The 24775-nt window shown below is 52.1% G+C and overlaps 1 protein-coding gene across 7 annotated transcripts in view; it reads left to right on the top strand.

Annotated features, from left to right (window-relative positions):
* Window positions 1–24775, top strand: part of Arhgef7 (Rho guanine nucleotide exchange factor 7) — a 114118-nt gene that overhangs the window by 82741 nt on the left and 6602 nt on the right. For 4 of the 7 annotated variants that reach the window (XM_028881301.2, XM_028881302.2, XM_028881305.2 and 1 more), the window contains 11 exons: window positions 279–401; window positions 4294–4432; window positions 5095–5154; window positions 5822–5968; window positions 8099–8185; window positions 10543–10621; window positions 10764–10903; window positions 13454–13678; window positions 15640–15733; window positions 17937–18026; window positions 20526–20702. In XM_028881301.2, coding sequence (XP_028737134.1) covers window positions 279–401; window positions 4294–4432; window positions 5095–5154; window positions 5822–5968; window positions 8099–8185; window positions 10543–10621; window positions 10764–10903; window positions 13454–13678; window positions 15640–15733; window positions 17937–18026; window positions 20526–20702 — 1361 coding nt within the window. The remainder of the gene's footprint in view (window positions 1–278; window positions 402–4293; window positions 4433–5094; window positions 5155–5821; window positions 5969–8098; window positions 8186–10542; window positions 10622–10763; window positions 10904–13453; window positions 13679–15639; window positions 15734–17936; window positions 18027–20525; window positions 20703–24775) is intronic. The other 3 variants (XM_028881303.2, XM_028881307.2, XM_028881304.2) reach the window with 2 other exon arrangements.

The following is a 24775-nucleotide window of genomic DNA, read 5'->3' on the forward strand; positions in this document are numbered from 1 at the left end:
AGCCGTGTTTGGAAACTTCTAACTTTGTGTACAGTATTTGAGGCTTCAGGACATACATTTTTCTCACCACACAGAGAACATAGATTTGGCAAGGTTGGTCAGTCATGTGGCATGTCAGAGCTGGCCTTCTGGACACTGTGGGAGGTTAGCCCCTCAGCCTGTAGGAGTGGGCAGGGGCAGGAGAGTATGGGGACTGGGCAGCGGAGAAGAGCCTGGTGCATCTGCCGCTTGCCAGTTTCTTCCTGTCTGATGGTGTCGCTCTCTGTATCACACCACAGGTCTCCTGAGGCCCAACAGAGAGTTGGCGGTTGTTTCCTGAGCCTGATGCCGCAGATGAGGACCCTGTACCTCGCTTACTGTGCCAACCACCCATCTGCTGTGAGCGTCCTCACAGAACATAGGTTTGTTGACTGAGACGTCTGGGCCAGAAGGGAGGTGGGCAGCTCTGAACCTCTAGATACCACATGCAACAATGTTCATACTAAATGAGCCCAACACCCACGCACGCACGCACACATGCCCACGTGCATACTTCTTCCAACAAGGCCACTCCTACCCCAACAAGAATATACCTCCAATAATGCTACTCCCTATGTATCTATGGACCATTTTCATGAGGGCTTGGATTTGGGCTCCAGCACCCATGTTACAAATGCTGAACATGGCCACATGTGTAACTCGTGGAACCCCATTGCTGTGGATGGCAGAGACAGGAGGATTGCTAGAGTTTGCTGGCTGCTAGACTGGCTGTAGGTGAAATGAGACATGTAGTGTCGCAGGGTTATGGTGGAGAGTAATAGAGCAGGACGCCCAACGTCCTTGTTCATGTGTGCCTGCACATATGCACACCTGTAGACACATGTAGACACCCTCCCCCCAGCCAAGCAACCAACAGGAAAACAAGAAGGTCCTTCTGAAGTCTCCTTTAGTCTGAGACCTTTTCTTTGATGGAGATCCTGGAGGGAGCTGGTAAGTGCTTAGGAAGTTGCTGCAAGCCGTGTTGAGGCTTCAGAAATGAGCTTTCTCAGGCGGTGGGAGAGCTGGGGACTGGGTTGGGTTGGGGCAGTTGTGAGAGGAGCGTCTGTTTCAGGTGAGGACTCTTTGTAGGCAAACCACTCAGCTGCAGACCGCTCGCTTGAGCCGTTCAGTCCGATAGGAAATTGATGTGCACGACCTCACTTGCTTTCTGTGGTACCAGCTGTCGCCGGGAGTTGGGAGGAGAGATTGCTGGGTGTTGGAGGGGTTTTGGGGTAGTCTCGTTATGGTGAGTGCTGGTATCATGCCAGGTGATGGAACAAATGTCTAGCGAGCTCAGGATCGTCTTCTGATGCTAAAAGAGGCACAGCATTTCTATTCTATTATCACAGCAACTTTATTATTATTGGTGGTTTCTTTTATAAATAGCAGTTCTGTATATTCAAAGATACTAATGGAAAAGTATTCATCAGCATCCAGTTACATGCGCTTTTTATTTCTTAATGGGACATTTTGATTTAAAATTAGGAAGCACAACAAGTAAATACCTTGGGTGAACTGGCCTCACCTGCCTCCCTAGAAATGCAGCAGAGGCCAGAGTGGCGGAGCCCTCGCTCCTAGGGTTGAGATGAGCGTTAGAGGACCGTGCCCGCGCCACTCACGGCGGAGCACATGCAGTAAGGGCTCGGATTTGTTGTCTTACCTGGGTAAGAAAAGTGAGCGGCCCGGGCCTTTTCTGCTCCTCGGTGTGCTCAGGTGTGCAAGGAACACAGTGTAGCTCCCGTCTGTTCACACCGCAGTTCTGAGTGCGAGGGAGGGAGGGCTGGAGTGCTTCACCCTCAGAGGGAAAGTGGAAGCCTGCACGTTGGCCCCTGTGTTCTCATCCTTCTGCTCTGGGGTGGGGCTGGGTCAGCCTCTTGTTCTCTTTAGCATAAAGCTTATGTTCAGTCACACGTTACATTGACTCCTTGAGCTTAGAAGTTACGAAATTTCACAAAAGCGAAGCCCAGGTTTTAAGTTTGTGTCTCTAAATACTCTGTAGGAATTCTTGATGTAGTGAAACAGGAGGTAGGGAGCAAGTGAGATGTTATTGTCCCACCTCCTGACACGTTCTGGAGAGTCAGGGTGGAGTGTGAGAACAGAAATGGCGGCGGACAGCCCTGGGCAGAGTCTGACTGACTTCTTGTGGGAGGGAGGTGGTCAAAGCAGCAGAGTGAGGAGGAGGAGGGGGGCAGTCTGCTCACCTCACTCTGCTATTACCCCGGTGAGAGTCCTGTCTGTAAGGCGAGCATGGCATCTCAAAATAACAGGGGAGGACACAGCCGGGGGTTGCCCGGGGACGTCCCGCTGCCTGTCCAACGTGGCATGCTGAGTGGAGTGGGAACCTGGGGTCTGCTCTGAACGGCTGGAGCAGAGTCCTGAGCCGGGGGCAGAGCAGGATGTGGTGTCTGTGTGCTCTTCTGAGGTTCCTGAGCTGTGAGGGCTCCCCCTCAGGCTGCCACAGACCCCAGCACGCTCCTGAGGCGTAAGTCGGTGCTTTGAGCCGTGCGCTCTGCTGTCGGATCCCTGCTGTCGGATCTCTGCTGTCGGATCTCTGCTGTCGGATCTCTGCTGTCGGATCTCTGCTGTCGGATCTCTGCTGTCGGATCTCTGCTGTCGGATCTCTGCTGTCGGATCTCTGCTGTCGGATCTCTGCTGTCGGATCTCTGCTGTCGGATCTCTGCTGTCTGACCGCTTCCTGCAGCAGGGCTGGCTGTCTGCTGAGTGCTGGGCTAGCGTTTGCTTTCTCGTGGCTCTGGTGGCCCTCCAGCTGCCACACTGTGGCCTGTAGATTCTGGTTTTTGATGCCTGAGCCTAGTCTTTGAGTGTCTAAGTAAGGTCGTTACTCGTCTGAAAGCTTTGCTTTTGTAAGCCGGGGCGTAGTTCACTGGTGGGAAGGCTTGCCCAGAACACGCATACCCTGGGTTAGGTTTGTTCTGCATTCTTAGGTGTGGGACTTGGGCCTCAGCAAGCGTTGCAGCCTAGCCCCAGCCCTGTGTGTGGATCTATCTCCTGAGGTGAATGCCATCATCAGCTCTGTGGGTTTCCACCCGTGGGTACCTCTCCTTTGTTGTGCTGATAGTAGACACATGGTCCTGGGGCCACATGTCCTGAAGGGGTTTTAGAAGTTGTTCTGTAAGAACACATTTTCCACCAGTTTGTTACATGGTTCTGTCAGAAGAGCTGTAATGAATCGTTTCCTTTAATTACGATGCTAACGCGAAGCTCCAGGATGAATGAAACTGCCTAGGAGGTTCTGTTTCCTTTCTTTCCTGGCAGCAGTAGCAGCAGACTGCCGAAGGCAGATCTCATGCAGTTACCGTGGCTTGTTTAAATTGACTTTGTTCTTAGCAATTCTGGGCAGTGGTGCTGTGATTCCTACTGTGACTGTGATGACGTCTCACTAAACCCTGGACTGACTACCTTAATGACTGGGCTGTCTCCCTGGTGGAAAAGGCTGCGGTTCCCTTGAAAGCAGGAGGCTTTGAATTAGAAAGGCAGCTTGATGAGGCTGTGCTTCATCAGCTGCTTGTTTCAGGGAAAGCTGCTCACCATCGTGCGTTAGGGAGAGCGAGTGAGGATGGAGGCAGTATGCTTGGCAGGACTTTGAGCCTAGAACAGACCCACCAGGTGAGTCGTGAGAAAGCTGTCCTCAGCAGAAACCGAAGACCCTGGGCAGTGCTGATGTTTGAAACTTGTCGCAGGAAGCATGCTGAGTGGTGAAATGGCTGTGGAAGGGAGCAGAGTGTTTAAGACTCGTTTTTAATGCTCTCGGAATTGTGGGAATGCCGTTTGCCTCTACCTGCTTTCTGCGTATTCTGTGGGGATGAGAGGGGGCGATGCTGTGACATCTCCCTCGTGCCAGAGCCTGTACCTGGCCTGTGTCTCTGCTGCTTCTAGAGAAGGTGGTCCTTCCCCAGGACTGGGTGCACACCTCGGTTAGGGTGTGGCCCTTCTTGTAAGTCTGAGGTGCAGAGGCAGCGGTGGAAGCTCTTACCAGTTTACTCTGGAGACCTCTGAGAGCTTGTAAAGGGTCCCATGCAGCCAGCATGTCTAGGGCCCCTTTGTCAACGGGACTGGGTAAGATCTGTGCACTTGAGGAGAGAGTGGTTTCGGGCACTTACCACATCGCATGGTAACCAGCACATCTGTGAGTGTAAAGCTGCGGCCACCACCGTCGGCCGTTTTGTCTTAGAAGAAACTAGCTCTGGCACAGAGCTCTGGCCCGTGTCGCTAACTGGAGCCTCTTCTCTCTCCCTCCTTGCCCCTGCTGCTCAGCGAGGACCTGGGTGAGTTCATGGAATCGAAAGGTGCCAGCAGTCCTGGGATCCTGGTGCTGACCACTGGCCTCAGCAAGCCCTTCATGCGCCTGGACAAGTACCCGACGCTGCTGAAGGAGCTGGAGAGACACATGGAGGTGCCTCTGCTCCCTGGCTTGAGGCCCTGAGCCTTGTCAGACGTCCTGTCAGACTACCCCAGAGTTGTCCAGAGTCTGTAACGTAGTGCTTCTCAGGGGTCTCCTCCTCCTCCAGCCCTAGAAGAAAGTAGCGTCTTCTTACTCTCATGCCCCCATCTGCCCACCAGGTGCTGCAAAGCTGCAAAGCATGGTTGTCAAGTAGTGTCGGGCATCCTGTCAGCATTTAGCTACAAGCAGTAGGAGCCTGAGTGCAAGGTGATAACGGGAACGTTTATTATAGTCTGGGATAGCAGCTTGAAGAGCTGACAGGGACCCTGCTCCTGCTTATTTATTCCTAGGCTTGGGTGTGTCTGTGGACCTTCTTCATAACTGTTGGGCTCAGCTCTGCCCTTAGAGGGCAGGCTAGTCAGAGATGGCTGTAAGCAGGCGTGTAGCCATGCTTTCATGAGGCTTTATTTATAGAACAGCATTGCTTACTGACCCCTCGTGACAGTTTTGTTCCAAATTAATTTTCCTCAAGTTTGTTGGCGCCATGATCCCTTAAGAGATAAGCAGCCCTCAAACACTGAGGGACTAAGGGCTGAACAGTATCAAAAGGTTTTAGGCTAGTCTCCAGGATGCTTTCAGTGTGAAAGCTAATCATGTCTTTTTTCCCCCCACAGGATTATCATCCTGATAGACAAGACATTCAGAAGTCCATGACTGCCTTCAAAAACCTTTCAGTAAGTTATTACAGTTATTATACTTTCCCTCAGACAGTATCAGGACAAGTGCATATTGAATTAACACCCACTGGAAGAGACACAGGAAACAAGTGACCTGTGAGTTGGATGCAGTGTTGATTGGGATGAGGTAGAGGACGCACACAGCATCAGTCCATGGCCAGTGAAGTCCCCCTCCTGAGTGCACGGTGACACCACAGGCAGAACTGGCATGGTTGAAGTTCACAGAGGACACAGCACAGTGTTTGCTGGACATGCTGAAGTCATTGAACTCCTCGCCTCCAAATCCAGGGCTCTTCAGTGACATCCGGGACACAGGTCCTCACTTGTCATATTGTCCAGCTGTGACTTAGCGACATGTTCCCGTGTATAGCACATGTTACTTCCTCCTCTTGGGCTTGTCTGCTGGCAGACGCTGATGAAGCCAGAAGGAAATGTTCTTCTGGTCCACTGTACATGCTTCCTGAAACCGACAGAACTGCCTGTAAAGTCTAAGGCCAGAGCACGTGTGCGTTTTGTTTCCTTGGCTTGATTCCACCACTCCTTACAGTCACGCCAACCATCGTTCGGCTGGTACAGAACAGTCATTGTAAAAGCAAAAGCAGTGTGATGGGAACAAGATTCTGGAAGCTTCTGTCTGTAAACGGTTGTGTGCTTTGTCCCACAGGCCCAGTGTCAAGAAGTACGAAAAAGGAAAGAGCTAGAGCTGCAGATTCTGACGGAGCCCATCCGGAGCTGGGAGGGGGATGACATCAAGACGCTGGGCAGTGTTACGTACATGTCCCAAGTCACGATTCAGTGCGCGGGAAGCGAGGTATGGGGCCCACGTCCACCACCATGCCTGTCCCACTCCTAAGGTTCTGTATTTCGGGTCTAGAATAATGGCAGGTGCTGCTGACGGTACTGAGCCTCACACTTGTGGCCCACTTTTTATCCCTGAAAACATGGAGAACTTCGATGTGTGTGGAAAGCTCACGGCAGATGGGCTTGTTGCCCGTTCATATCTCCACTGGGATCAGCTTGGTCCAGAGCCCTGTGAGCTGAGAGGGAAGAGACCAGCCTGTGTCTCATCATGTACAGGAGTCCTCTAGGGACACTTGCGTGGCCTGGCTCAGCCTTCTCGGTAGAGCACACTTTCGGGAGCCTAGTGTTTTATGGCACTGGCTTGTGTGTATTCTGGTGTCTGCTTATGGGAGTCCTAGCTTTGATGCTGGCTTCTTAGGTGACACCTCCCCAGTGGCAGTTGGTGTGGACGGGTGATCATTGGGGGAGGTAGTCCATTTGATGGTGGGGCAAACTGAGCTTCACCGTCCACAAACACAGCCATTTGGACAGAAGAAGCAGAACTTGCCCTGAGTGTCACCACCACATTCCAGTGTAGATACTGTAAGGAATTGTCGCTTTCTTCTTTTACCACACTGACCTGAAACACTCAGATCCTTCAAAAATTTGTTCCTTAATCAGATGATTTTATGTGTGTGGGTGTTTTGCCCACATGCATGTTTTTGTACCAGGCTGTGCAGTGTAGGCCAGAAGAGGGTGTCTAATCCCCTGGAACTGGAGTTACAGACAGTTGTGAGCTGCCTTGTGGGTGCTGGGAATTGAACCTGGGTCCACTGAAAGAGCAGCCGGTCTTCTTAAACTACAGAGCCATCCCCAGCCCCTTAACTATGTGATTTTTAGGGTTTGTTTTAGATAACTATGCAACATTTCCCAAAGTGCTAAGTCTCCCTAACAGTGGTGGCTATTACTCCAAAAAGAATCAGAGCCGTCATGCCCTCAAGGGAAGAGGTCTTCTGCTGGTACTCCCCAGCCTGTGTGCCTCCAAGAGAACATAACAGGTCGTTTCAGCAACTTCTTTAGGGTACAGATACCCCCCATTCCTGCCGCCCTTTGGCTGGGTGTGAAGAGCATGCTTGGGAAAGCTGTTTATGTACTTACCATGTTGAAAGGCAGTGGCTGAAATGCTGGAGGACTCACGCCCATCTCTTTGACCTTCAGATTCTCGGGACTTGTCTCTTAGATACGTGTGTTCTCTATGACCTTTGTTACCTTGAAGCAAATGATATTTAATGCATAGGAGTATTTTAAGTTTTCCATGTCAACCAGAAGTCAAATGGATGAGAGCAACGGTTACTTAACATTTTGTCCTGTTTCTCGTGTAGCCTGAAGAATCCACCTGTCCCCATCCCTCATTAAAATTTTCTAAGTTTTTTTTTCTTTGTAACATGAACAGGAAGTTACCAAGTAGTATTCAAAGGTACTCCACACAGGGCTGGCGAGATGGCTCAGTGGTTAAGAACACTTCGATGTTCTTCCCAAGGACCTGGGTTTGATTCCCAGCACACACATGGCAGCTCACAACTATCTGTAACTCTAGTTCCAGGGGATCCAACACCTTCTTGTGGCCTCCTTGGGTGCTGTACCCATGTGGTACACAGACGTACATGCAATGCAGAAAGACATTCATACACATAAACAATACAAATAAGTAAACCTTTAATTTTTTTTTAGACAAGATCTCTCAGTTACATAGCTCTGACTGTCCTAGACCTCAGTATATAGAACTGACTGACTTGAAACACAGAGATCCGCCTGCCTCTGCCTCAGGAGTGCTGGGATTAAAGGCGTGCGCCGCCACACCTGACTAAACAAACCTTAAAAAAAGAAAAAGAAGACAAAGTCATCTCACAGGAGCTTGCAAGCTCAGGGTTCTTGAGTCACGTAGCACTTCCGACTTTGAAGATGTAACGGTGTGTGCTTATTCCGTACTGACTGTAGTTCTCTGGCTGTGCGAAGGGCGATGCAGACTTGGTTATACTTTGTCAGCATTTAACACTGCTCGTATAATTTGGTAGAAATCTCAATTAGGAAATACAGTGTATGGTCCACAGGTCTGGACTGAAGCTCCGGACACATTTCTGAATAGTTCTTTCTGATGTAGGAAAAGAATGAGCGATACCTCCTGCTCTTCCCAAGCCTTCTGCTCATGCTGTCTGCCAGTCCCAGGATGAGTGGTTTCATCTACCAGGTAAAGACAGTTACATTGATGCTTCCTTGTTTGTGGTAGATTTCAGAATTGTTTTCAGGATGCTTTTGAATTTATGGATTCATATTGGACGTGCCTGTAAATGCACAGTATGTGGCACTATAACGTCACGACTGTGCTTTTACCTGTGAGTTCACTTCCATTGCGTCTTTCCGTGTGACTGGAGAGAAGTGTACATTTGTGAGCAGTCCATGCCGGTCTCTCTCACTGACTGCGCTGTCCCTGCAAAGCACGTTGCTTCTCTGGGCTTTCATGTTCTGTTGTGCACAGCCCAGGTCCAGCTAGGTGCTGGGGGCTCAGAAAGACTGTTGTAAGGGATAGAACACCCCAGACAAATACACCGGGTGTGTCACCCGGTCATCTAACCTTTTGTGACTCATCATTTAATGTCTTAGTTTTTAGTCATTTCCCGGAGAAAATTTTACATCTGATTGTAGGAGAAAGCTTGCGGGGCTCTTTTTGTTGCCATAGGAACTAGTGGTGGGCCCTGGGCTGCTAGGTAGGTCCAGGAGGTGCTCCTGGAGTCCAGCCTCCGCATCGGCTCTAATGTCAGTCACTGCTTCCCCTTCAAGTGCAAGGAGTGTAGAGTCCTGGGGGCAAGGAGTGGCTTGGTCTGCCCCGGAGGGTTGTCATCACTGCTGTTCCCAAGGAGCCTTTGTAGATGACAGAGCAGGTAGGTGTGAGAAGACTCAGAATGGAAGGCCCCCTGAGGAGAGGCTGGTGGCTGAGGTGCCAGAGTGGCAAGTCCCCTTGAGAGGTGCCTCTTCCTGGTTCCCGTTCATGCCCCAGAGCCTCAGCCTCGGCTGGTACTTGTACCGGGATCATCTGTTGCTGTGGCATGCCTTGGAGATGGTACCTCAGCAGCAGGATGCTGTCTTTGCACTCCAGACAGTTCCTGAGTTGGTGCTAATCAGCCCTGGTGACGGTCGTCACCTCCAGTGCTCATCTCTGCAGGTGGAGCACTGACTGCTGGCCCATGGGCATGCATGCAACCCCAGGACCTGGAGGCCAAGGGAGAAAAGGGAGTTTCGAGGCTGGTATGGACTACATAGCAGGAGCTGTCTTAAAAGAAAACAGCAGACTACCTGCTGGTCTTTGGGGATGCCAGCACTGGCAGTGGACCTAGGTTCCATAAGCTGGAGATTTAAGCTGCACCAGGGAAGGCATGCAGACAGCCCAGCCTCGGCCGTGGAGTACAGCCATCTGCTGGGCTCCCAGCTTCGCCCTTGGCTGTTTGGAGTGGGTGTTTTGTGTTTTAACCTGGAGTAGGGCACAAGGTGGGGAACTGTCCTGTGCAGTGCTGGACATTGGCAGCCTCTCCAGCCTCCGCTGCCACATAGCAGGGCTTCCTGCCAGGTTCTGACACTGCTCCATGTTCCCTGAGCCCAGGTCAGCAGGCGTCCTGGCTTGCTTTGGACTGCTGTTTCCACCGTAACCAAAAGAAACCCGAGAGTCAGGGGTGTTTGGCTTGCCTCTCCAGATCACAGTCCGTCACAAGGCAGGAAAGCGGGGGCAGAGGCGGGGACTACAGAGCAGTGCGGCTTGCTGCCCAAGGGTAGTGCTTCCCATCGTGGGCTGGGCCTGCTGCATCAGTCACCGGTCAAGAAAGATGCCTCACAGGCTTGCCTATGGACTACTGGGAGGCTGGCAGTTCCTCCTGGGGTTTCCGCTTCCCAGGCGTCCCTAGCTTGTAGCTAGTTGACAAAACCTATTAGCACAAGTACTATCCTGCCTGCTGGTAAAGTCCTGCCTTTGGCTAACCGTTGTTTCCTGGGCCCGAACCCACAGACTGTAAAGATGTGGTCTTTGGCCACCAGGTGTCACAGTTGGTGTGGTTTGAAGAAAGCTGTTGGGTGCTGAGCTTTGTTCCCTTCCGGTTTGCAGCTGACATTTCCTGCTTTGTGGGGAGCTCCAGTCCCGTTTTCACAGACAGCTTGACTGCCGCTTGGGCACCCTGTGGCCCTGTGTGAGCTCCTGTGGTTTCCGTTCGACAGAGGAGAGCGCACAGTCCGTCAGTGTGTGTTCTTGTCTCTGTCTTGTCAGCTGGGCCTCACACTCGGAACTCCTCTTTCTCGTGAGGCCACGTGCGCTCTGCTGCAGTGTGGCCCTGGAAGCAGGCCTGGCTTCTGGCTTCTGCCCACTGACTGCCCACTGGATGAAAGTCCTGCTTTGTGTCATACTCCACCATTTTGCCGGTTTGGGTTCTTCACTGTTTGATCATTATTTAAGGTGGTAGCCCTTTCGTACACATGGTTCTGCTGCCATGTGTAAAGTCATTTAATGTTTCATGTCACCTTCTTTATTAGAAAAGCATTAATTGTTTGGGGGATCTCTTTTAGGGAAAGCTACCAACGACAGGAATGACAATCACAAAACTTGAGGACAGTGAGAACCACAGGAATGCATTTGAGATATCAGGTAATGTGCCCAAGCTTGTGCAGACGCTGTGTCCGAGTGAGGAGAGGCAGCCGGTCCTTGAGTGTTAGGGTGGCCTCCCGTTCTGGGTGTCTGTATGTGCTTGTGTGCGTTCACTTTAATTCCACCTCCTCCTCCTCTCTAGGGAGCATGATCGAGCGGATCCTGGTGTCTTGCAACAACCAGCAGGACCTGCATGAATGGGTGGACCACCTACAGAAGCAGACGAAGGTTACGTCTGTCAGCAACCCCACCATCAAGCCCCACTCTGTGCCATCACACACAGTAAGAGCCACCTAGCTTCCTTTCTGGGCCCTCACAGTGGTGTCCCAGGCTGGGGCTGTCCGTGGCTGTCCGTGGCTGTCCGTGGCTGTCTGTGGGTGCAGGAGTTCTAAACCCTGCCTCCTGCTCCTGCAGCAGTCATCACAGAGCAGACGGCCTCACAGACACTTCCGGGTGTACTCTCTAGCTCAGTGATGCTCAGAGCTGCCTCACAAGGCTCTCACTGCACCCCGGGAGCCACTGGCCTGTAGGGGATTTTTTTTGAGGATTTAAAACTTTATATATGGTATTCAAAAACAAAAAACCCAAAGAGAAGTAATAGTGGTGTTACAAGGCATGAGACAGCGCTCCTGACTGACTTTAAGAATGATGGCGTTGGGCCTGGGCTCGGGTGGTGAAGGTCTTCCTTAGCACCAAGTTGGATTCCTAGTGCTGGCTGCATAAGCTGGGTATGGTGGCACAGGACTATCTTCCCAGCACTTGGGAGGTCGGGGCAGGAGGATCTGAAGTTCACAGTTATCCTTGGCTGTATGTTAAGGCCATCCTGGGTTACTTGAGACCCTGACTCCAAACAGAGACAAAACAAAACTGAGAACAACAATTCCCCCCAAATCATTAAACTCAGCAGCAGTTAGGATTCGTTAGAGATACAAATTTCAGGATACCTCAACATTGGTGTTTAAACTTTGGTGTGAACATTTTTGTTTGAGAAGTTGGCGTTATCTTAAAACTTAACCGTTTTTGTTGAAAACCGAGCAAACCTTTCAAAAACGACCTTTGCTGACACAGTTTATGGTTATAGATTTTTCTCGCTTCTTTGTGTGACTCTTGTGACAGTTTCTGCTGTGTAGTTCTTTTTTCCCATCAACACCTTCATGCAGCGGGTCGTCATGGCCCTCAGAGCACAGCTCTGCCGTGTGGCTCTCTTTGCACTCCCGGTCTCACACCAGGCTCTGGTGTTGGGATCCTGCCGTCTTGTCTCTGCAGTGAGAGCTTCAGTGCCTTACTGTGTTAGCTGGGGCTAGGGTCTGTTGGGCTGCACTCCATGATTCTCCTTACTCCAAAAGGTCCTACAGAGCCCAGTGGTGGTCCCAGCATTCAGGAGGCAGACGCAGGAGGATTTCTGTGAGTTCGAGGCCAGCCTGGAGTTCCGGGACAACCAAGGCTACCCAGAGAAACCCTGTCTTAAGAAAGCAAAAAAACTAAACAAAATTAAAGGTCCCGAAGAGAAGGCTGGAAGTTGGGCGTGTAGCTCAGTGGTAGAGCATTTGCCTGATGTTGCAAGGTGCTGGGATCAATTCCCAGTGCCACCAAAATAATAAAAAAGTAGAAACCCAGGGACATGGGTTGCCCGAGTGAGTGTGTACAGAGCAGCAGAGTGAAGTCAGGCTCCTCACACCTGTCACAGACTGCCGTGTCCGGGCACTTGGTGTCCCAGCATTTGATGGCATGTAGTGGAAGCCAGAAGATAGCCTGCCATGGCAGCTATGGAGTCCTCCTCCGACAAGGTGCCTGCCTCTTGTGCTAGTGCAGGGGCACAGATGTCCCCGGAACTGGTGGCCTGTGTTTTCTGCCTGGGGTCCAGTTCTGCCCGGCATCAGTTAATCTCTCCTTCTAGCATCAGGTATCACGTCACTCTGCTTTTCCAAGTAAGGAGACCCAAGCCAGCCTTTAGTTATTACCGTTTTACTGCTACAGGGGCACGGGGTACAGCCTTCTCCTCTGGGTTAAAGCTTGTTTTGTAGGGTATAGTGTCTGTAATGTGCCATGCGCCAGCCACTAGTGGGTGACCTGGCACGTTGGTGCCACAGCCGCCACAGCCTTCACAGTCTTAGGGTTGTACCTCACCAGCATTCAGCTCCCAGAGCTACGCAGCCAGATCCTGGTGGTTGTGCACTAACTGCATCAGCTGCGGGAGATCCAGGGGCGCATTGGAGTCACACTTACTTTATTAACGTTTTCATTTCATTGTCAGTGTGGTTGGTTTTGAGGTTTTCTAAGACTATAAACCTTATTAATAACATATCCCACAGATTTCATATTACTGTTTTTATTCAAACAAGCTGGGATTTTTAAGAGAAAAATACCGTTATTTTAGAGATTAACATCCTTCTATGTAGGCCAAACGGTCCGTATTTCTGTCTTCACACAGTTCTGTGGCAATTGGGTTTGCCCAAACAGTAAAGAGCTGTAGATAGGATAGGCCTGACTGCTGTGTCCCAAGAAAATGGCTCTCTCCTTTCCCCTGTCTGCACGAGGAGCAGGCCTTGGTTCTGCCCTCTTCCTGTGTTAGCAGGTGAGCGTGTATTTCCGGGAGGACGCCCCACCGTCAGCCATTCGTTCGTTTGGATGTTGTGATGCTCACACTAGTTTTCTTACACACTGACATCACAGCTGTGACCTGTGTAGAGTGTGGATCTCTCAGCTCCGTGTCCTGCCCAGAACCCTGGGCAGCATGGTAGAGCGAGGGTTCGAGCCGTGTGGTTAGGGCCTTCTCCAGTGGCCTCCTCACCCATCTCACGCTCTCTCTGCTCTTGCTTTTGTGCCTGGCAGCTTCCCTCCCATCCTATCACTCCATCCAGCAAGCACGCGGACAGCAAGCCTGTGGCACTGACGCCTGCGTACCACACACTCCCCCACCCCTCTCACCATGGCACCCCACACACCACCATCAGCTGGGGACCCCTGGAGCCTCCGAAGACCCCCAAGCCTTGGAGCCTGAGCTGCCTGCGGCCTGCACCTCCCCTCCGGCCCTCGGCTGCTCTCTGCTACAAGGAGGTGAGGTCCTGCAGCCACTCGGACTGCCAGCTGCAGTGAGCGTGTCTTGACATCTGGGGGTGGGAGGGTCGCACTTAGCTCGGTTTGTCACTTCAGTGAGTTCAGAAAGGACCCCAGTGAGTCCTTCAGAACCGAGAAGAGGGTTTGTCCTTACTCTCTCGTCATCCCCTTCTGCTGCGAGGGCCAGGAGGCACCTTCATGTAACAGGATGGGCATGTTCCCCCTTCAGTATACTGGGGTAGACTGTGCCTTACTCGAGGGGTGGTGCCCAGGAGGCACCGAGCCGGAGGTGCTGTGAGCATGGAGGCTGCTGGGGCCTCCCTGCTGCATGCCATTCTGCTGCTGCCCTGACCTGCCCTAGAGTGCTGAGGCTGTTGGGGGTCGAGAGTAGGCTCCCCAGTGAAAATGGTGCCGCCCTGAGGGCAGTGCCTCCCTGGCCCTGGAGGGTTGCCGCGCCTCCTCCGCCCACGCCCGCTCTCCCGCATGCCTGCCGAGTGCAGCCCAGCACACTTATGTCTTCACTAAGTGTCCGCAGTTTCACGCGCCCCACCTAACCCTGCTCCCACCCGAGGAGGCTCAGCTCTGGTGAGTGTGAGAGGAAGCCAGGTGACCGGCCAGTGGGTGTGAGCCTGGACGTGGTGCTTGTACGAGAAGAGTGAATGGAGCGTGCGCAGGTCTTTCTGTAGGTGCTCCTGTATTTCAAGGGGTGCTCTCTTGAGTCCACAGTAGGGTTCTTTCGGAACTGATTTCTGTCTAAGGCCATTCTCTATTATGTAGGAAGTTTGAGGCCAGCATGGGCCACAAGAGAGGTTTCACAAATGAAGTCAAGCAGGGTGTGATAGCACATGCCTTTAGTTCTAGCACCCCCGATGTAGACAGGAGGAGGGTCTCTGAGTTGATAGCCACATGCCTTTAATTCTAGCACCCCAATGCAGACAGGAGGAGGGTCTCTGAGTTGATAGCACATGCCTTTAGTTCTAGCACCCCCGATGTAGACAGGAGGAGGGTCTCGGAGTTGGAGGCCAGCCTGATTTTCTGTAGTGAGTTCCAGGCCAGCTAGGACGCCATAGATCGTCCATCTCAAAGCAGCAGCGACCACAAGGGAAGACGGAGGAGGTAGCTGTCAAAGTCTGCTCTGCCCTGGAAGTGCTTCACCTGCACTGGAATGGCAGCCGTGGAGGCGGGTGTCTGTGCCCGCCATGTGCCCCGTCGAACCCTTATCCAGCGCTGCGCACACTCCCCTTCACCTTAAAGGAAGATGCTAAGATGCTGTTGGACAGTGTCTCTACTTTGTTCAGAGCCGGGACACAGGCAAGCACAGAGAAGCCAGCGAGCCCTGCCTCCAATAGTCCGTGCTTAGCCATTGGGTCCCTGCCTGCTGCCTTTGCTTTTTTTTTTTTTTTTTTTTTTTTTTGGTTTTTCGAGACAGGGTTTCTCTGTGTAGCTTTGCGCCTTTCCTGGAACTCACTTGGTAGCCCAGGCTGGCCTCGAACTCACAGAGACCCTCCTGCCTCTGCCTCCTGAGTGCTGGGATTAAAGGCGTGCGCCACCACTGCCCGGCAACCTTTGCTTTTAACTTGGGGATTTGTGTATTTTCCTGAAGGTGTCTTTGCTTTCTGTTCTTTTTAAATGACCTGTTTTCCTTCACTTACACCCTAGAGTGGACAGCCCTGCCCTGGCGGTGGGGAGTGTGCGTGTGGGCCCCCTGTCCTCCCTTTTTCAGCAGAGGCCTTACTCTTGTGGGATGGTGGGGTCCAGTCCTGTTAACAGGGTTTTCATCAGAGCTGAGGAGTGTTACCAGGATGGCAAAACGTCGGCGTCGTCTTGGCTCTTGGTTTGGGTCCGTGTTGGCACTGCCAGAGACAAGCGGAAGAGCTGGTGATGGGGGTGGGAGGTGCTTGGTGGTGTCCGGCCGGTTTCCTACCGTCTGTCAGCATGTTTTGTCGTTGGTGTTTCCCCAGGATCTTAGTAAGAGCCCCAAGACCATGAAAAAGCTGCTGCCAAAGCGCAAGCCGGAGCGGAAGCCTTCAGACGAGGAGTTTGCTGTGCGCAAGAGTGAGTGCCCCTGTGGGAGCGCGGCCACCTCGCGGGTCTCAGGGCCACACAGTGGGAGAGATGACCTTCCCATAGTGACAGGACGGGGCCAGCTGGGCTGCCCCTTGACGAGTCGGGGGCAGAGTGCAGCAGGCCTCGCCAGCTTCCCTCTCCTTTGTTAGACTCCTCTGTTGTGTTCACACCCTTCCTTCTAGTTCCACCGCGTCACCTGCTCTTGCAGCCCCGCTCCAGGCCCAGGAAGTGTCCAGTCCACATCTCCGAGGGGCTGTGGTTTCCTGCCACCTTTGCTCCACCCTGCAGACCTACGATCTGTTCACTCACCCGGGCTTGTCTGTTAGGAAGGTGTGGCTGGTAGCCCTTAGGGAACAAGTCTCTGCCATGTGTCTTCCATGTGACTGGCACGGTGGGGTGCTGGGACAGGGATGTTGGTCAGACTGGCAGTCACTAGCAGACATTGAATGCTGCTGCTTTGTATCCAGCTGTGAGACAGGCTGTGAAGGCCAGGTCCACACCACTGGTCCTCAGGTGGGTAGATTTGCCCCAGGAGACGTGGATCAGTGCTAAGACACCTCACTTGTCCCAGCCAGCTGCCTGTTGTTGGCTCTGTTGGTTCTGATGATGAGAGAGGTCTGGGCTAGCGGAAACCGGAGGTGCTCAGAGGTTGGAGGAGAGGCAGTCTCGTGCCTGTGTCCTTTCCCAGAAGTCTCAGCAGGTTAGGGATGATGTGCCAGACCAAGGACCCGGGCCTGACCGGTGCCCAGCAACCTCACCCCTGTACAGCTTCTGTTGACTGGCTGAGTTGGGTTCGCTTGAAGGTCAGGAGGCTCCACAGTGTGCGGCAGTCCACACTGAAGGAACGGCCCCAGCAGGGCCTCTGCTGCTAGGGGGACTGACTGGCGTGGCTCTGGACACAGTGTGCATGTGCTCACCCAAGTGTGCAAAGAGCAGCTGGTTACAGCAGCCAGCTAGTGCACACCTGACTGAAGGTGGCTCCTGCTGCCCAGAGGGAACGGAAGCTTTTGCTGCAGCCTGTGAGGTAGCCATGTGTTGTGGGAACCTGGTTCTGTGAGGTAGCCATGTGTTGTGGGAACCTGGTTCTGTGAGGTAGCCATGTGTTGTGGGAACCTACCTAATGACATGTTCCAGGTGGTGGGTTTCCGGCTTTCGGCTTTTGGGACTGCAGTCCACTGTCTTGAAGTAAAGATTCGGTTTGCCTTATATACAGTTTACTTCCTTAAAACGTTGCCGAGAACTGGACATGGTGGTGCACACCTCTAATCCCAGCACTCAAGACACTGAGGCAGACACATCTCTGTAAGTGCAGAGGTCAGCCTGGCTTAGGTAGCAAGTTCTAGACTAGTCAAGGCTACATAGTGAGACCTTGTCTCAAAGAAATACATAGATAAAAGTTACTGAGGCACAATTATTTACAGCTATGAGAATATCAGCCTGGTAGTCCTCTGTGTTTTTATTAGAATAGGTGAACCTAAAAACCAACATAGCCAAGTAGCCTAGGAGAGAACCACAAGAGAAGAATAAAGAAGACAAGTGGGTTCCTTCCACGGGTCACCCTTCTCTGAGCACGGTGGTGGTGAGGGGCTGTGTCTGGTCCCACGGCCTCACGTCTTCTTCTGGTCTCTGCCTGGAGAGGAAGCTGGCGCCCGGGGCACACTGAAGGCAGGGCTTTGAGGCATCTCTGCTTGGCATGGTAAATTTCCTTCATTAGTGTCTGAGTGGGAATTCCTAGGTCAGAGGGAATGTCCCTTTGAAGGCCTATGATCTGCCTTTTTAGAAGTTTCCTGTCTGTACTCTGCACAGCTTTCCTGTCCACACTGTGGAGGCCCAGTCTGTGAAACCGGGCTGCTTGGCTGTGTCTTTCTTCCTCTCTTCATGAGACTTGGTGTCTGTTTGCTGCTCTTGTCTCCAGGGGTTACGTGTCTCCGTGGGCTGCGTATTCCAGTCTCCTGCTGTTTCTGGTGTGTCCTGGAGGACCTTCTTTTCTGAGGGGTTTAGAATGCTAGAGTTGTGCTGCTAACCCTTTGTAGTGTGTTAGTTTCAAAACCTTAAAAGCTCTTTAATATACCTATCTATAACTACTTAAAGAACTTAGCGATTAGCAAGGGGAAGGCGAAGGCTGGCCCCCTAACTGCGGCATAGTTCTGGGGTATGTGTGGAGTGGTGATGGCCCCGTGTCTCTGAACAGGCACAGCTGCTCTGGAAGAAGATGCGCAGATCCTGAAGGTCATCGAGGCTTACTGCACCAGTGCAAAGACGCGGCAGACGTTGAACTCAAGTGAGTGTCCCTCTTCACCCCGGTGGGCGCAGTCTGCAAGCAGCTGCTCCATGGACCTAGCTGCTCTCTGGAGGGAGGGTTCAGGAGCTGAGCCGGTGGCATGGCAGAGTGCCCCGGGGCTGTGTTCTAGGTGCCTGCATCCACTGGGAGGCCTGCATTATCCAGCGGCATGCGGAAGGCAGTGGAGGTCCCTTTGTTTACTTTCGTTCTTTGATGGTGTGCCTGGGGCTTTTTTAAGCTTTTAAAAATAATCTAAAATTCAAGTCTAGAGCCATATTTCTATCGTCTTTCAATTTTTTACTTTGTTTTTAATATTTTTAAATAAACAATGGTAATTTCTTTGGCAGAGTCCAGGTGGTTATTGCTCTTAACTCCCCACAGGTGGGGTCTACAGTGTGGCAGCATCCAGGAGCCCTGCCTGACTCAGAGGCCACTGCCCTTTGATGGGCAGGTGGAGCCTAGCGGTCTCTTCCCTGTCTCTTTTGGAACTGACTATGTGGCATAGAAACCATTTACTGTGGATCTCCTGTCTTGCCCCTTGTCCACGCCAGTTTTTGGAGAGACACCTTTCCACCTCTTCTTTAGCACCTACAGGGTGGCTCAGATTTGTGTCTGGCCAGCCTTGGAAAGACAGAGAAGGTGGGGAAGGGACTTTTCAGCCACCTCAACTCTTGTCAAGTCGCCTGCTGCTCTGCCAGCTCGTGCAGCAGGCTAGGCCCCAGGTGGCACTGCCGGTGACTAGACGTTTCCCCCTCCACTTGGAGTGTTTTTGCGGCACCGCACTGTTGGCTGCTTATGGCGTTAAGGTCTTGTTAGGGGTCAGCGAGGTCCCTTTTTGTCCCTGCCATCTCTGGGAAAGAACCAGTTGTAACTGATTAGTAGAGTGGGAGAGCCATGGGGAGGCTTTGGTCCCCAGCAAGCCATGTACTATGTATACATGTGATATGTATTGGGATGGTTGAATGTTAACTCACAAATATGATTTTGATAGTTAAAGTGTTACATCTCCATACTTGACAGTGATTGTGTTGTGATAGGCTGTAACCATAGCCAACAGTTTGATAGATTCGGATTTGTAGTTTTAGATCAGTCACCCCCCTTTCAAGTGCTTAAACTGAAACAGGGATTCCCCAGCCTGTAGTCTCAGATGAGCACGGCAGATCTGTGAACTCCTGAGTGTGGCACAGGCCATATTCCCTCTGGGCAGAAGGCAGTGCCCCGAGGTGAGCTGTGGCTTCCTGCCTGGGCGGCCTGAGTAGGACAGCCTGTCGTTGGTGCAGAGCCTCTCTCCCGCCCGGCCCATGCTCTGCACTCCGTTCCTTCCAGGCAGGGGAAGCCCTGCCCACTGTGCTGAGTTTGCCCCCGTTGACGTGCTCCTGCATCCCAGCCTGCATCCCAGCCTGCATCCCAGAGCCTCAGTGGTGCAGTCATGTGTGGCTGCCACCCGGATGCTGAGGCACAGGACAGGGGCACAGTCTGTGCTGGACAGGTGATGTGGTTGATGAGGGCGTTGGAAATGGGTTCCTAGTGAACACACTTCCACAGTAAGTGCCTCACAAACATTTTGAGAAGGCCGATCTGTTGTTCCCTAAAGCTCCGCTCTGTTCAGTCCGTGTTTGGACGCCAAGGGGATGTTGCAAACCGAGCACAGTTGGCATTGTTTTCCGTCTCAGAAGGAATGGCCTTCATGACTTGGAAGGCAGCCTGTTTCGGCTGCCGAGGCTTCCCTGTGGCTTCCCCTGCAGGAGCCCTATTCAGCCTTGCATGCCTACCTAGCTGCTGACCAGCTCACGCTCACGTTGCTAACCATGCATGGAGTTCTGCCCCTTTCCCTTGCCACTGCCTCCTGTCACCCCCCTTTCCATGGTGGCATTGCCAGTTTGTATTGTCTCCCTGATGGTAAAGAACCACATCAGGGAGGTGACAGGGACCCACTGTGTCCTTTGCTCCGCATTCAGACTGGTGCTGGGCAGGCCGTAGACTGACACGGTAAGTTCAGGCCCCTGCTGACGATGTCTGGGCAAGGGTTAACTGAGGAGCGACAAAGTCTGGTGAGGGAGCTTTGTGTTTAGTGTGTCATTTCCAGAATAGGGACTAATGCGTAGTTAGCCACACGACATGGTTAGTACCGTTTTATAACTTAGGTCCTAAATAAGAGTGTTGAGAGAGTCGGTTAATTGCCAAGTGTTACAGAACCGTGTTTTGGACATGAATGCACTGTATCGTTTTTAGCTGAGATACAGTGAGTCCTTTGCAGGAGGACTGTGCTGGGCTCACTGAAGTGATTGGTTGGGTTTGATCTGAGGGTTGTGCTGAGTTCATTGTAGAAACCCAGCAGTTAATAAGAGAAACAAACGTGTTGCCGTTTTGTAACAATATTTTCTCTTTCCCTTCTCTTCCCATCACCTTTTGCTTTTGTTCCATGTTTTGGTTGTGGCTCTTCCTGTCCGTCCTCCTCACCCCTCTGCCTGTCGCACCTGTCACTCCATCCCGTCTTAGCATGGCAAGGCACTGACCTGATGCATAATCACGTCTTGGCTGATGACGACCAATCAAGTCTAGACTCCTTGGGTCGTCGCAGTAGCCTTTCTCGTTTGGAGCCCTCAGACCTGTCGGAAGACTCTGAGTATGACAGTATATGGACAGCCCATAGTTACAGAATGGGTTCTGCATCCCGTAAGAGCTGCTGCTCATATATCTCTCACCAGAACTAACGCACTGAGCCTTTCTTAACGATGCTTGTATCGCAGCCTGCTTTTCTTAGACGTTTCTTGCTGTTCCTTGTCTCTCTTATGTGATATTTTAACAACTCTGGAGAGTGTCTTGATATTCCCATTGTACCTAGTGGAGGCTCAATTGCCAATCTAGAACGCGGTCAACTGCTGCCTGTGGGAGGGAGGTGGTGGCCCCAGAGTCTGCACGAGGGCTTTTCATGTTAGGGAGGGTTAAACAAGCCCCAGAAGGTTGGGTTTTAATTCTCCACGTAGCAACTGTTTCACTTCCTCTCGGATGCAGCCGAATGGACACTTTTCTAGTTTATGCAGCCGCATAGGTTTGCGTCCAAGTGCCGCAGCGGAGGAGACTCTAGCCTTACACATAGGGATCTAGGTTTGCTTTTTTGTTTGGTTTGGTTTTTTTTTTTTTTTTTTTTAAATGTGTAATGCACTTGACCACGTAGCTGTGGAGAGGCTGAAGGAGTGTCTGTGACCGAAGCACCGAGTCGGCTGACAGCCAGCTGCTTTGGTGATGGTGCAGAATGCTCCATGGACTCCTCCGTGCCTGGCAGACGCACACCAGGGCTGGTGCCACTGGGTGTGGAGAGCAGAGTCTGGAGTCTGTCTCCACCCACTGCTCTGTGCCTTCTCATGTGTGCGCCATGGCTGTGAGGTGAGAGCTCCCCTTCTGAAGGTGAGTTCCCCGCCACGGCTGCGACCTCCACTACACACCACACCTCCCTGAACCGCAGCGATGGCTAGTGTGGGGTACCGTCGAGTCTGCACTCGGAGGCGGCCGCTTCGGTCGCTGCCCGTGCAGCTCAGCTGCGTTCAGAGAGGTGCTCGGCCAAGTGCTTGGCCTGGCTGCGGCCCGGCTGCCCCACGTCCACACTTGGCTGTCTGCGAGAGCCACGCGCATCCTGTAGCCTTGAGCACCAGCTGCAGTGAAACTCTGTGTCCAGCAGTCCTGTAGTTCACCCCGGCACTTCATTCCAGGGCAGTCTCAAAGACCCAGTAGGTTCCCATGCGCTGGCCTGGGAGACGGCCCTTAGCCCCCCGGGGTTGTTGGGAGGAGTTTTCACTGCCCTGAGAAAGAACGGAGTGTGACTTGATTGAGTTGCAGCAGAAGACCACACCTGGCTGTTGCTTGATTGGCAGCGCTGTCTACAGGGTGGTCCTTGACATCTGCTTCAGAAACGGTGCCACAGCAAGTGGAGAAGGGTGCTCTTTCCATCCTCCAGGGGATGAGCTCTAGTGGCCATGACCTCTGACCCCTAGCCCTCCTTGTCAAGCCTGCGTATCCAGTATTGTGTCCCCTTGGCTCCTCCCCTGGGAGCTGGGTCCTGCTGCTGCCAATAGAGGGGCTTGTGCATGGCGGGCGGGATGGCCTGGGGCCGCTGGGCAGCACAGCCCCACACCCAGTCTGTCTGTTGCTCATGGCTGCAGAGCTGCTCTTGCCCCTGAAGAGTTTGGACTTCTATAAGGAAGTCAGGGAGCAAGCTTTTCAAACTGGCACCCAGTATTAATTTCCAGTAGAAATGAAGTTTGTGTAGATTCTGCCAAATAGCAAATGGGACTTTTGAAAAACAAAACATACAATGTCGGTGTTGATTTGATTTCATACAGTGACAGAAACGGCTGGCTCTGCTGTCATATCCCACTCCGAGGTTGTCTCTGCTACCTGCCTCAGGCTGCTTGCCCTGCCTTCCCTTAGCATGGGTTGCCTGTCCTAAGCGGTGTGGTACAACAGGGAGGCACAGCTGTACTTGAGGTTTTCACACAAGAGAAGTGACAGTCGCTGTCGGTATTGTGAAGCACAGTCCTCACGGTTTGCCCTGGATCCTTCCAGACCAGTCAGAGCCCTTGGATGGCGTTTTTTTGTTGAGGCCAATGCTGTGGAACAGCAGCCCAAACTTTTTTTTGCATTTGTTTTGAATGTCTGACATTGGTTTTGTGACCTGGTTAGAAGTGTGTTAGTGCCACAGGCACAGGAGATGGTCCTTGTGTGGCAGAGGGGACACAGCGCTGGAGGGGCCATCCTTTCTACATCTGTGGAACTGTAGTCATGCTGATAGTGTCTAACGTTTCTGCAGCTCTGTAAGCCGTGTACAGTGAGTGTGATACGGAAGAATACAGACTGAGCACGAAGGTAGGTCCAAGCCATCCCGGGCCGTCTGCAGGTGGCTCAGCAGTGTCCTGTCTAACTGGTCCTCGCCACAAGTCTTTACTAAGCTACGTTAATCCTGTGTTCGGCATCAAATTGCCAAAACACAATAATGTATACATAGTGGTATAAGATCTTGGGGAAATCTATATATTGTGCTCTTTATCTGTGAATGGGAAAAGCCATTTTAGTACCAGACTCCCATTTGAAAACTCACTTGGATGTATATCTGAATGTTGCATTGTATTGTACAGTATGCTTACTGTCTGTGGTTGCATATGGCAATGAAGTGTCTGTTTTATATTTAAAAAGACATCTGTTCTGTACAGTTGAAATAAATTTTGCATTTGCTAGCCCTTGGCTTTTACATTTGTTACATGGGGGCGGGGAATAGCATAGTTTGAAGCTGGGTGTGCCGTGGCCATCCTCTCGAGCTGGCATCTTCCTGGGCATGCCTTCGGTCTGCTGGGAGAGAGGACTGGTACTTTCTTAGGTGAGATGCATTCTAAATAGTACAAGGCGGGGCTTCCTATGTAGCCCTGGCTGGCCTTGAACTCACAGAGCTCTGCTCACGTCTTCCTCCCTAGAAGGGAGGATCCAAGGCATGCACCTCCAGGCCCAGCTGTTTTCTTCCTGTTTCCCTGTTCTTGCAAAGCTTGTCCTCAGTCAGAAACAGCATTCCCTCTCACAGGTGAAAAGAAACTCTGCCTTTAAGTCCTTCGTTTGGACCAGGGCCAGCATTTCCCTCTTGTTCTGTGAAGTGCATGCCTAGTTGAGAAGGGAAAGCCATTCCTCTATGGAAAAAGCTAATCCAGATCTCAGACCCATGGACAGTGCAGCAGTGTGATCGGAGTGCTACTGGAGAGATCTCTAAGGGTAATGCTTGGTTTCCTCCTGAAAGTAGTGTCAGTTGAGTTTAGTAAAGTGTAGGAGCGTGTCACAAGTGTTTCAGGCACTGGCCAGATGGCTGATGCTCTTTTGAGACAGACTTAGGTAGTCATTGCTTTGGGTGCAGGCAGACACACATGTGATGTGCATGCCCACATACTTAAACATACCTCACACGGGGTATGAGTTCACGGCTGACGTGGTGATTGCTGAGTCTCACAGCTGTATGTCACCCCATGGTCCCTGGCATGAGGGAGTGCCCTGGAGTGATCCTTGGCTGTGGCAGCCTAGACACAGTCTGCTCTGAATTGGATTCCTTGGTTAGATCTGTTTCTCAACCGAGGCCGACAGCCTGGCGGTCTTTGACAATGCAGGACAGGATTCTGAGACTACCAGTGTTTGACTCTTGTGTTCTTCCTGTTGCTTCTTTGAACATGTTCCCAGTCTTGAATCACATCTGTGAGTGTGTGTTGCCATAGGAACTAGAGCCTGCTGGCATCCCCAGCACACCAGTGTTCTCAGAGAATGACCTTGTAAGCGGTTACTCAGAGGACTTAGGTTGGTGAGACACACCTGCCTGCCGGTTTGTCGGGGAGATTCCAGCCTGAGAAGTGCTAGGCTGGGGCCGATTGTGAACTGTTCTGTCTCCCGTGTACTGTTTCTCCTCCACTTGCTCATGGAAATCGTAACAGCGGGGGCAGGATGATAGTTTTTTAGGGGCTGTGGGACCACCTGGCACTTCTCACAGTTAGCCATAAAACCCACAAAAGTCCGTCGCTTCCATGAGGAGCTTTGGGTGGACTGAATTCAAGTCTGGCCTTTCCCAGACCCGCAGTGTTCTAGCAGTGCCCTGGGAACCTCCAGGAAGGCTGCATGCAGCCACAGCAGATCCTGACTCCATCTCCCCAGAGACCACAGTTTGCAAAACACAGCTCTCAGCTTGCTAGTGGATCTAAGTTCCTGTGATGGGATTTTAAGTTCTG

This window comes from Peromyscus leucopus, chromosome 17 (genome assembly GCF_004664715.2).
Source record: "Peromyscus leucopus breed LL Stock chromosome 17, UCI_PerLeu_2.1, whole genome shotgun sequence".
In the NCBI taxonomy this organism is placed as follows: Eukaryota; Metazoa; Chordata; class Mammalia; order Rodentia; family Cricetidae; genus Peromyscus; species Peromyscus leucopus.